The sequence below is a fragment of the Scyliorhinus canicula genome, chromosome 20 (assembly GCF_902713615.1).
Source record: "Scyliorhinus canicula chromosome 20, sScyCan1.1, whole genome shotgun sequence".
Classification (NCBI taxonomy): domain Eukaryota; kingdom Metazoa; phylum Chordata; class Chondrichthyes; order Carcharhiniformes; family Scyliorhinidae; genus Scyliorhinus; species Scyliorhinus canicula.
The window spans coordinates 63,821,922-63,834,830 of record NC_052165.1 but is presented as its reverse complement, the minus strand read 5'-3'; the positions used below and the strand labels follow the sequence as shown (position 1 = coordinate 63,834,830).

The window sequence follows — 12,909 nt, the reverse complement described above, 5'->3', positions numbered from 1 at the left end:
CCGCCCCAGATTTCCCACTTTTTTAGTGCCTCATTCAAAGACTATTTTCACCTTAAGGAAAATGATCTACTTCAGTAAGTTAAAAAGTATTCATGAAACCGAAAGCAGGCCGACGATAGAGGCAAATAAGGATGAGAAGGCAGTTCAAACAATTTCACCTTATTCAAATATATCAGGAAATTATCCGGTCAAAATGTGCTTCGCCTTTTTGGTGGTTGTGTAGTTGTAATTGCAGCTGTCAATGCACTGACTTTCTGCGAGGTGGTTTAGGTTCCACAGACTTTTAGTGTATTCATTGGTGGCATTGTGGTCACCAAGGCAACAATGTCTGTTCAGCAATCCGTTTCTGTAGTTCTCAGACGAAGGACAAACAACTGTTTCAAACTTGAACATTCAGAGCATTCCCTTGCGTAAGGAGCTAGCAAAAAAAAATAACAAATCCATAAGAAATCATTTATGATGGATGTTATCTCATGGGCTATTCAGCAGACCATGGCTTACACTTGCTCACAAAATGTACAATTTCTGCTTGTCAAGCTTGACGGATATCTAAACTCTTGACAGTCCCATACCCCATAAACATGGCCTGCAGCTCTATTGCATGATCCAGCAACCACTAATGAAGTGATTAAGTAACACAGCCAGTGCGGGAGGGGTTTCCCATCTATAATCCAGATAAATTTAAATAAATCAGAGTAATGGAGAAAATAATAGTAAGTGTGCAAAATTTGCAGTGAATTAATTCAAGAAAACATCCTTTTACAGTTTCACATATCAGGCATTTTGAAAAACGCATGTTGTTCACTTTCTTAAGTCCTTCATTCACCACACATAAAGAAAATTAATCCTTAAATTATGTTATGTAGCTTCATTTAAAAGATTAAAGCTGAAGAACCAAGTTTAATGGAGCAGACCAGGGAAGATTCACAAGAGATGTTTCCATCAGTCTTTCTCAGGTCTATGTCAGTGCATTAACTAAAGATGAGCGTAAATCTTATCAGCCTCTCTCAGATTATCGTTGTCGCCGTACTGTAACTGTTGAAACTACACTTGGTTTGTATTTGGCGTGCTGCCGTTTCTTATGAATGCCTGGGATAACTTATAATCTCTGAAGACAGTTGTTGCTCCCCTGACTTGAACACAGGCAACATTATATTGAACATTCTGAAATGCAAAGGCAGCGGATATACTGCCAGTTCTACATTGATCTAGAACAAAGGAAAATGGACTGTCAACATTAAAGAATCAAGTTTAAAGAATATTATTGCTGGGAACTTTTCAAATTGTGTTCTGTATCTGCTGCAGTTGTACTGGAGGTGATGTGAAGCCACAATGATGTACCACTGTGAACTAGTCCCACATCACCCACCTCAATGTGATATATATAACTTCACATCCAAACTGCACAGCACTGTTTCAGCTTGGCAAGGCAGCAAACATATTATGAAAGTTCTATTATTTGTTTTACCCATGCTTATTTTCAAACTCCTTCATAACACAGTCTGAAGTTGTTGAACTCAAAGTTAAGTCGAGGAGGCTGTGATTGGAAGATGAAGTGCTACTTCTCTCTCCACAGATGCTGTCAGTCCTGATGACACTGTTGGCTTCAGGTACCTTGCCTAAGTGCCGATTACTCAGTGGCTTTGTACAATGAATGCCTTACCTGAACTTACAACCTTGGAGCAGACCTCAGATGGAATTTGAGGGAAGTAAAATTAAACCCAGAACAATCTCCTTCCACAACCAATGACTTGTGCTTTTCACTGTAAAATGGACGTAATTCCAGAACGAACGCTAAAAATACTTGATGGGGAAACATTTTCAAGGCTATGGGAAAGACAAGTACTAACTGAATAACTCCTTCAAAGAGCTGGCAGAGGCGCAATGCGACAATGGCCTCCCTCTCTGTGTTATCGCTCTGATTCTATTCTCCAAAATCGTCAATAACTAAAAATAACACAATTGGAGCTGGATTAAGAATCTTTTAGGGAGTTGATTCAACCCATCTGTGCACAGCACATTATAATTTTTTTATTTGTTCCTGGGACGTGGGCGTCGCAGGCTGTGCCAGCAATTATTGCCCATCCCTAATTGCCCTCGAGGGGGCAGTTAAGAGTCAACCAAGTTGTAATGAATCTGCTGGCTTTGCCTTGTCCGCTTTAAAAAAAAATGATTCTGAATTTTATTTCCAATTAAGGGGTAATATACCGTGGCCAATCTACCTACCCTGCACATCTTTGGTGTGTGGGGGTGAGTCCCACGCAGACACAGGGAGAATGTGCAAACTCCACATGGACAGTGACCCGGGCCGGAATCAAACCCGGGTCCTCGGCGCCGTGAGGCACCACTTGTCTTACCCATTCTGACAGTACTTTTAAATACCAGAATAGTTAAAAGCAACAGTTTTATGTAGTTCTTCTTTAAAATGGTGTGTTTTACTTGCCCTGGTGCCATAGCAGGAAACTTTTAAAATCCTGAACGGTATTGACAGGCTGGATGTGGAGAGGATGATTCCTCTTGTCGGAGAATCTAGAACTAGGGGTCACTGTTTATAAATAAGGGTTCGCTCATTTAAGACAGAGATGAGTCGAAATTTATTCTCTCAGAGGGTGGCGAGTCTCTGGAACTCTCTTCCTCAAAAGGCAGTGGAAGCAGAATCTTTGAATATTTTTAAGGCAGAGCCAGATAGATTATTGATTAGCAAGGGGGTGAAAGTTATCGGGGGGAGGGGCAGGAATGTCGGTTAAAGTTATAATCAGATCAGTCATGATCTTATTGAATGGCAGAGCAGGCTCGAGGGGCCGAGTGGCCTACTCCTGCTCCTAATTCCTATGTTCATATGTAACCTCGTATTTGGCTTGGGGTGTATGTATGACTGTGAGGGAATGGTAGCATCATAGAAATGTTACTGGACTGGTCCAAAGATGCGCAGGTTAGGTAGATTGGCCATGCTAAATTGCCCCTTGGCGTCCAAAGATGTGCAGGTTAGGTAGGGTTACAGGGACAGGATGGGAGAAGAGGGCCTAGTTAGGGTGCTCTTTCAGAGGGTTGGTGCAGACTCGATGGGCCAAATGGCCTCCTTCTGCACTGTAGGATTCTATGGATAGTAATCCAGAACACTGGACTAATTGGAGACATGAGTTGCAATTTTAAATCAAAGTTGATAAATAAATCTGGAATAAAAGCTAGGTTCCGTAATAAAGGCCATTAAAAACCCACCACCTTCCCAAGGGCAATTTGGGATGGAAATAAATCGTGACCTTGGCAGTGGCCTTGTCATCCCGTGAAGGAATAAAAAAAATCGACCTTTGCCTGGAACCTCACGTAATGAGACAAATTGGATATTCAAAGACCTCTTGATCATTTCCCTCTCTTGAGTACTCATCCACAGATTCACTTGATAGCCCTGTATATATATCAGTACTCCACAGATTCATTCATTCATTCATCATCATCAAGATTCATTTAAATCATTTATTTTTCAAAACGTACTTCTTGTGTGTGGTCAATATTTCTATCGTGCTTCCTGGATGAAAGTATTTTAAAGATAAAGTGAAAGCAAAACTGCGGGTGTTGGAAATGTGAAAAAAAACCCAGAAAACAATTGCTGGATAAACTCAGCGGGTCTGGCAGCATTCGGAGATCTGCTATTGAACTCAGAAAAGCTGCCAGATCCGCTGAGTTTATGCAGCATTTTTTTCCCTGTTTTTATTTTTTGTCATTAAAGATAAAGGTGGGAGTCTGTATCGATAGTTGGAGACTCCACCTCCCCAAACGCACCACAAGGGTTACTGAGAGGTACAAGCAGCCCAGGTTTATGCAGATTGTGCTTTTTAAAGAAATGAACGGGGCAAGATTTTAATCCCAACTCTGGTGCAGAGGAAAAAAGCAGCGATGGAAGGGGCTGGCACTGGAAGTTTAATGAAGCTGCCGCTTGTTGCTGTTTGAGACCCACGTGTTGCACACACTTGCCAAGCTACAGGTTGGGTACCTGTGACTGTGTTTCCTGGTTAACTTCCATCTGTGATAGGTCTGTGCAAGCAAATCGTCCGGGACTCTCAGAGCACCAACTCCGCCCTATCTCAGGCTCCACTTTATTAAGAAGGAGGTGGAAAGAGAGAGAGAGAGAGAGAGCGATTGAGGCTGTGAATACTGAGGACGTGCACCCACAAACCGAGCTTTCCCTTTCTGCAGCACCACCTCTGCTGTCAATTTCACCTGCGGGCTCCCCTCTCCCCACCCACCCTCCCCTTCCCTTCCCCTTCTCCTCTCCCAGGCGACGATGTTGGACCCGTCCTCCAGCGAAGAGGAGTCGGACGACCTGCTGGAAGGTGACGCCGCCAAGGAGCCTCCGCTGGCCGGGGGGAGCGGCGGCAGCAGCAGCGCCAGCGGCCGCTCCCTGCCGGCCGCCCGGGGCAGCGAGGGGCGACTGTCGGGCAGCGCTCGCTCGGTCAGCCCCAGCCCGTCGGTGGCCAGCGAGAAGGAGCGGGAGGAGCAGGAGAGGATCCAGCGGGAGGAGGAGGACGCGCAGAAGAGGAAGGCGCTGCAGCTCTACGTGTTCCTGCTGCGGTGCATCGCCTACCCCTTTAACGCCAAGCAGCCCACCGATATGGCCAGGAGGCAGCAGAAGGTGAGTGAGTGAGTGTGAGACAGACAGAGAGAGCCTGGGGCACAGGCGAACTCCACCCACTCCCCACCAATCCATAAAAACACCTCCTGTTGCACTGAGACAGTAACAGGTGCTCCATCCACATCCATGCAAAAAGTCTCCTTAGCACACTTTGGAGATTTACCTTTTAAAAAAAAAGTTAGGAGCACTTTTTAGTTTGGTCACAATTCCCTCCAGTGTTTATTGTTAGCTAATTTGCGTTTGCACATTTTAGAAGGGTCCCAGGCTTTTATTAAAATTTAAATCCCCCCCCCCCCCCCCCCCCCTCATGTGAGGTTGGCTTTAGAATTATAAAAGCATCAAGCTCGGGCTGAAGTTGCACCCATACTCAATATTGGCTACAAGCCATACCACACAGATGGCGACCATTCGGCACACCGTGCCTGTGTCTGCTCTTTGGGAGGGGGCGGATTCCTCGTACCAACTTGCTCTCTACCCTCGTCCTGCATTTCCATCCCCCAGCCAAGTACCAACTCTTGAGTTACTATTGAATCTGCTTTCACTACCCTTTCATTTCCATTTCAGAACAATTTACAGAATTGTTACATTTGCTCTGGATGCTAACCCTTCTGCTCCTGGAAGCTGAGTTGAGTCGGGGTAAACTTATTAAAAATCCTTTTATGATTTTTACTGAAATTTTTCCATCATGTTTCTGTTTATTTTTTTTAAGGCGTCTCCAAATAACCGTCCCTCATCCCAGATGCCATTCCAGTAAATCTCTTCCACTCCAAGGCCTTGGCATCCTCTAAGCAGGCTGCTCATAATTAGATGCGATACCCCAGGCTGAGGCATAATCAGTCTTTTATAAAGATTAAGTGGAGCTTCCTTGCTTTTGTTCCCATAAGACCACAAGAAATAGGAACAAGAGTAGGCTATTCGGCCCCTTGAGTATGCTCTCCCATTCAATAGGATCATAGCTGATCTGACTTTCCCACATCCACCTTCCTGCCCTTTCCCTGTCACCCTTGTTTCCCTTATTGGGACTCTATTGTTCAATATACACAAAGGATTCTGTCCCCCCCACAGCTCTCTGTCGCAAGGAGTTGCATTTGTTGGCAGGATCATGGACAAGAGAGGGTCACCACATTTAACCAGATTTTAAGCTGGTTAGCAAAAGAACCAAAGATACACGAGGAGCAAAACATTTGTACAAAGTGAGAGGTTAGGATCTGGAACGCACTGCCTGGGAGAGTGGTGGAGGCAAATTCAACCATGGCTTTCAAAAGAGGATTAGGTAGTTAAAAGAGGAGAATTTGGAGAGCTGTGAGGGAAGGAAGGGGAGCGAGACAGAGTTGCTCTTTCCGAGATCTGGTATGAAAGTGACAAACTTCCATACCAGATTGTGCTGTAATTGTACGATTTTGTGATTTTAAAAATATATATATATATTTTCTATTCTCTTCATTTCTCTGTCTTTTTAACAGCCCTTCCACTTGTATTGCCACTTTTATTTTTAAAGGTTTGAACAGGTACGTCCTCCGATCTTGCTGTTATACACACTCCCCCCTCCTCTCTTGGAGCGACTGTTCTCTTTTTTTTCAGTAGTAGTGAAGGTTAAAGGGAGACTTGATAGAGGTGACCAGAATACTGAGGGATTTTGGTTGTGAGAAACTCTCCAATAGCAGGAGAGTCAGTAACCAGGGGATATTGGTTTAAGTTAATTGCCAAAAACAACAGGGGTAACTGAGGATTTTCTTTACACAGTCACTTGTGGTTTTGAACAGACTGACTACTCTTCAGACATAACAGATTCAATAATAACTTTCAGAGGATCTCTGCTTGAAAAGGAGAAATCTGCAATATTATCAGGAAAGGGCAGGGTAATGGGACCAATTGGACAGAGACTGCACATAGCCATGTCCTGTGCTATTTGATACTGTTGCTTTGCTCTGTGAACTTAGATTTTAAGTCTGAATTCCTTTATGGCTTCAATTGGGAACTAATTCCAGAGGAACTAAATGGGCCTAACATTTTGGAACATTGCTTGTGTCTGTAATTGTCAATTTGTTCCAAACAATGCTGCTCATTGAGCAACTTCTCAAATGCAAGCTCACAATAACCTATACAGTACCTGTAAATGCTTTGCGTTCCCTGCTGTACTTTATCACATATTGTCGTGGCATTTTGATTCCATTCAAGACAATTTTTTGTGTTGCAGAACATTCAATCAATAACTATGTTTGCAACTCTGTGAACAAGTACAACAGTTTCTTTCTCAGTGCGACTATTTCTGTACTGTTAGCGCACAAACTCCCTGAGTAAATACATACTCCATTCCTAAGGTTTATCTTTAAATATCACCCTGAGTTAACACTTGTTAAACTGAGAGGTGGCGAAGGGTGACATTTCCAGCATATCACTCTTAATCCACAATTCCTTACAAGACAATGTTATTGTTGCTTCCCTGTAATCTGGTTCTAGAAGCTGTATTTTAAAAAAATTAAATGTAACTTTGAAATTCAGCCAATTTTGTCTCTAAATAATTTTGAATTGTTACAATGAGACTTGCAATCACATTGGACATCATACCGGATCACAACCTGGGAAATGGGTCCTTTCTTTTTGAAGCTTTTGTTTTTGTCTGATCATCACGATGCTCCTGGTTGGGCATTGAACACTACTTTTAAAAATCTTGCCAAAGTGACAGGATTTTCTTGCCCAAGATGCCATCAAGCAACTGTCTCATTTCCTTTCACAAACAGAAGTGGGTTTGTAGTACAGCTTGGTCACGATGTGCTGCTTTATAAGGAAATGCAGTGTTACTCCATTTTAAGCACATTGCATTTTGTTTAGAGCTGTAGATGGTTACGTAAACAGACCTTCAGATGAATTTGAGTTTAATTGTCGTTTTGCGAGGGGAACTATGCTGATTGGGAAGTGCTTGTAAAGTTTTTCAGAGCAGTCAGAGTTAACTGACTGGCTTTTTTCCTGGTGTGTCCACAGTGGATGGTAATTCCCAGCTATTTCTGATGTGATTTCGCGATTATGTGTCCATCACAGCACAATTCAGACAATATTTACTTGATGCAATTCAAATACTTAGTGGATCATATTTCATTTTTTTTTCATCATTCTTGAGTTGGAACATGCTCTATTCCTAAGGTATTTTGAACTTTGAATTCCTGCCAGTTCTCTATGTGGTCACATCTGTACCATTGTAGCTCCATCGAGTCGGAGATGTTTGCTGACTGCAGGGCTTGGCTGTTTATGCTTACCAGCTGCCGTCACAGAAGGAATCACTGCAGGTCATGTGCAGTGACTTCATTTCTCTCCGCGGAGAGCAGAGAGGTTTTAAGGTTTATAACATGCATGGCAACTTTTAGTATGTGTGGCAGCTTCAAGAGACCATGGCACACAAAAAAATTGGATGATTCATTTCGCCTGAGCAGCTTGATAGTTCTCGTGTTTTTTTCAAAGTAAAAAATGTAGTTCCTGCTGTTGTGTGACCTGCAGTCTTCAGGGTGCTGGAGAGCAGCCTGTTGCCCTCATCTCTGTACCTTAGGGGTTCAGCAACACAGCAGCTGATTCTAACTCGGGTAGCAAGCAAGTGGGAGTGGCCACATTTTTTTTTTAAAGAGCCAAGTGAGTTGAAGTTTTCCAGATCTTATCTCACAAATATTTTTGGCTTTTTTTTTCGAAGCACCATTTCCTTCACCTGAAATAAATCAGAATCTAATGCAGTTTCCATCACGTTGTATATTTGTGCTGTAAATTTTCTCAAATGGCTAACAAAAGACTTGCTTTTTATAAAGGGCCTTTCACAACCTCATGACAAATGTGTTTCGCAGAAATGTAGTCGCATTTTGAAAGGTCGGAAACATGGCAGCTAATTTGCTGTTCTACACACCCTACCTTGGTTAAGGTTCGATTCCGGTAGCGCACGGAATCATGCCATGGCTGTGGGCATGATTTTGTAGCAGTCGTTTCTGCAAGCTCTGTGTTAGTACCGGGCAAAAAGATTATCCACTTTCAGGGCCGGTATTCAAATCAATCATCTTATAAGCGGACTTTGTCCTGAACTTTCACAATGAAAAGAGGAACTCTGAGGGGGCAATGTTGACATCAACGCAGAATTCTTGGACTTTCACGACAGCGAAACTGGTGCTGCATCTGGACCGATTGTGCTCCTGTTAAGGGGGCTAGCACCACCGCCACGTGAAGCACAGTCAATTCTAATGAGAAATGGTCCCAGCTAACAAGATGGCAGTGAGGAGAGCGGCACCAAGATTCATGGAGGAGAGGAAGATGACCCTGTATCCTGGCCCGGGATGAAGGCTGCCAGCTGCCGCTGTTTGTCGTGCCTGGGCGCAGGTGGCAGAGGCCGTCAGCGCTGTGGGCAACGTCGTCTGAACCGGCCTGAAGTGTTGTAAAAAAAACTGCAGGACCTACTCTGGGCAGCCAGGATGAATAGGCAGCACTGTGCCCTTGTCACCAACTCTCGTCTCTCACACCCGTAACCGCCCCCCCCCCCCCCCCCCCCCCCCCCCCCCCCCCCCCCCCCACCCAAACCCAGAGGGTGGGCAAACCCTCACCCTGCACCACATGCTGGCACCCATACCAGCTGCCAAGTCCGGGTGCCCTGACCATTGAGGCCACCAGCTACCAACCTCCTGGGCTGCATGGGTTGGACTGTCTAACACTATCATTGTCTGTCCCCCCCCTCCCGAACAGACTTCCCGAACAGGCGCCGTAATGTGGCGACTAGGGGCTTTTCACAGTAACTTCATTTGAAGCCTACTCGTGACAATAAGCGATTTTCATTTCATTTCATTTCCCGGCCCCTCGCTGTGGCAGAGTGGACGTGGTCGGCGGCCCAGAGGACAGGGAGGTCGCCGAGGTGGAGTTCGGGGGAGGAAGCGAGACCCTGCTTACTCGCGGTTTTACCATGCCATGTGTGCCAACCAACACCATCCCCACTCCCCCCGTGGTCTAATCATGCATCATGTCTTGTGCCTAACAGGACTTGCTGATGATGGGGCGGGACAATCTTGCATCCCTCACCCCCAGCAAGTGCCACACAGCCGGAGCCCCCCTTCCCCGAGCTGAGCAGCTAGGACACCAGCCCTCTGCCTGAGACTTGGCAGACCCTGGAGCTCGAGTTGGAGGATGACAGTGATTTTCCATCACAGCTATCACCAACACCCTCCACCATCCCAGAGACACTCGGCGGGTTGGGCACTTTAGTGAAGAGCCTCCTGGGACACACTCTGGTGCGCACCACACAGCTGATCCGGTACAGCAGGTGGAGGTAGGAACACCCGAGGTGGCGGACGGTCGGAGGACAGGCCCCAGGGACTAGCTGCCATCCAGATGGGTCTCTAGCTTCTGGAACGAACAGTTCCATCAATCATGGCGATGCAGACGCAGTTGAATGGGTCCAACCCTGAACAGGAGATGATGCCAACACTGCGTGTCACCCAGGCCACTGCACGGGTGGCATCCAGGGTGGAGGCATTGGGGGTGATGGTTTCAGCTATTGATCAGCATGTCTTAGGCCTGGGGGCATTCTGTGTGGGGGCTGCTGGAGGCAACCATGTGCCAGAGCCAACTAGACATCGAAGTGGTGTTCCTGAGTATGGCCCAGTCGCAGCAGGTCATGGTTGAGAGCATCGCCGGTATTGCCCAGGTACTGGCCGACGTGGCACAGACACAGAGGGAGGTGGCCCAGTCTCAGAGAGATAGCGTGGTCACTGGTTGATGTGACACAAACCCAGAAAGTGGTGGCACATTCAGTGAACGATGTGGCGCAGTCCCAGACGGTGCTGGTCCGCTCCATAGCTGTGAGCATGCAATCCTAGCCAAGACCAGAGCGGTTCCCCAGGACTGTCAGCGACAGGTGGTGGGGGAGCCACAGGGGATAGCTTCGCTCTCACCCCTATCCCATGGAGTAGCCCGGGGTCCTCTGCCACCCTGAGGTAGGAGGAGCTGATGGGGCCCATGCCGGTGACTCTCACAGAGGAGATGCTGGAACACCGCAGCACCTTGGAACCCCCACTCCCCCTCCTCCTGTCTCTGGTGAGCAGCAGTCAGAACAGGGCACAATGCCACCTGGGACACCCAAGCAGCAGCCGGGCTTGTCCAGGCCCAGTCGCCCCAGAATATGCCCGCAACGGGGACCCAAATCACAGGGCAGGTGCCCCAGCAGGCCACCTCTATTCCTGCTGAACCAGCTAAACATAGCGTTAGGGCCCGTAAGGCCAGGCGGTTAGACACCACTTTAAGTTGGCATGGGTGCAGGGTACAGTTAGTTAGAGGGGCTAGGGCACAAACCTGTAAATATTGGTTCACATAAACACCTGTCACCACTGTTACTACCTGTCTTTCTTGGTTATCTGTCAGAAGAGTGTGAGATGTGGGCTAGTCTTGGCTGGCCACTAGGGGAGGGGAATGGGCAGATGTTGTGGGTGGCCTCGCTGACCATTCCCACCACTATCAACCCAGGGATTCAATGGGACCATGTGATGGAATGGCCAGCTCATGTGCAGGGTCTCCGGTGGACAACGGAAAGTGGGCAGGAGTCAGACATTGTCAGCTGATGCAGAGCACCAAACCTCACCGCAGAGTGCGTTTGTCATCATTCTCCATCCCATGGACCTGACCTAGTATTACTGCCAACCAAGGTCTACACCTGCCGTACTACCATGGAGGGAGTTGCCGTAGGGGGAGGGGAGAGGAGGAAAGTGAGGGGCGCGGGGGTGGGATGCGGTGTCCGTGCATCCCCCCCCCCCCACAGTTCGTGAACCTGGAGGCAATCAAAACGTCCCTTGTACAAATATCGTGCGGCCTCCCAGGGGCCCGTGTCCTAACCACCTTTTCGCTCTTCTGGTGTTTCACCTTCTCCTCCAGCACATCGCCCCTCTGCTACGCGATGTTGTGGAGGACACAACAGGCCGCCACGATGCAGGTGACCCTCTCTACATCTTACTGGAGGGCCCCTCCAGAGCAGTCCAGGCACCTGAACCGCATCTTCAGTAGGCTGAAGCACCGCTCGATCACACCTCTGGTTGCTCTATGGGGGTCATTGTAGCGGGTCTCCTCGTCGGTCTGTGGTCTCTGGATTGGTGTCATCAGTGACTCGCGCAATAGGTAACCCCTGACGCCCAGAAACCAAACCCCCCAGCCGGGGGTGGGGGGAGGGGGTGGTGTGTCTCAAACCACCCCAGAACCCCGTGGTGCCAGGTGTGTCATCATCTGGCAGACATGTCGCATTGTTTCCCTGCTCAGCGGAGTCTTCGGCATGCCCGGTCCAGCAGGTCCTCAAATGACGGGCGTTGCCGGTACGCACGGTGTCTCCATGACACCTAATTTTGGGCGGCTCGGTCTCCATCCTGGGTGGCTGCCACCTCTCCTCTGCTGCTGCTGCAGCTTCCTCCTCCTCAAGCAGCTCCAGCTCGTACAGCCGTAGGGTATCCCCCATTGCTGTGACGATGAGCAAGAAGGCCACCATTGCTGGTTGAATTCCATGGTGGCCTCAGTTGGCACTGTGGACTTTGCCCCCTGGCCCCTTCTGTGGCCAGCACCATGGGGGACCTCTGGCCTTGGTGCCTGTCCCTCCCTGATGCCAGTGATAACATCAGCTGACACTGCTTTCGACAAGGGTATACACCATGGCCCCTGTGGGGGGCTACAGTGGGCATTGCCTTGGTGGGCTGCCGGCAGGTGGTGGTGGAGGAGGGAGTGGGGCCATATGGCCGATGTCACTCTGTAGAACCGGGGCCAAGATAAGCGGTCAGTGGGCGCGCAGCAAGATGACTGCCTTGCAGGCCGCGGTAATAGAGGTCCATGACTGGGCACCTCCCAGAGAATACCGGGTTGGGCCTCGCTAATAGTGTTCATTGTATGCGTGTTCCATTATGCATTGGCGTTGTCGAAATGATGGAGAATTGCGATTTGGCATCAAAACGGTGCCATCTACTATTTATTTTGGAGCCAGAACCTATTCTCCACCCAATCGCGTTCCGCGATTTCGGCATCAGTCAATGGAGAATCCCACCCTCTGTCGTCTTCCTATAGCTGGATCACCCCTGAACAGAATCTCATTTTCAGGAATAGTGAGTTTCTAGTGACAAATTTCTCACAGTATTTAGTGAATTAATTAATGGCAAAAAATTGGCACGTCACCCTTTTCTTTTGCGCCGACAACTTTCAACTCTCAAGTGAACTTTAAATTCAAGTTTCGCCAAGGTTTAGCTGACTTTTAATGAGCAAGTTTCTTTGCCAACATGCCTTTTGAAAACTAA

At 47.7% G+C, this 12,909-nt stretch overlaps 1 protein-coding gene across 31 annotated transcripts in view; it reads left to right on the top strand.

Moving 5' to 3' along the window:
• The first annotated feature begins 3,808 nt into the window (after positions 1-3,808).
• Positions 3,809-12,909, top strand: part of cadps2 (Ca++-dependent secretion activator 2) — an 858,338-nt gene continuing 849,237 nt past the window's right edge. For 8 of the 31 annotated variants that reach the window (XM_038780104.1, XM_038780131.1, XM_038780118.1 and 5 more), the window contains exon 1: positions 3,816-4,630. In XM_038780104.1, coding sequence (XP_038636032.1) covers positions 4,283-4,630 — 348 coding nt within the window. In that variant the 5' untranslated portion in view covers positions 3,816-4,282. Of the gene's footprint in view, positions 4,631-12,909 lie in introns of all 31 variants that reach the window. The other 23 variants (XM_038780120.1, XM_038780117.1, XM_038780112.1 and 20 more) reach the window with 11 other exon arrangements.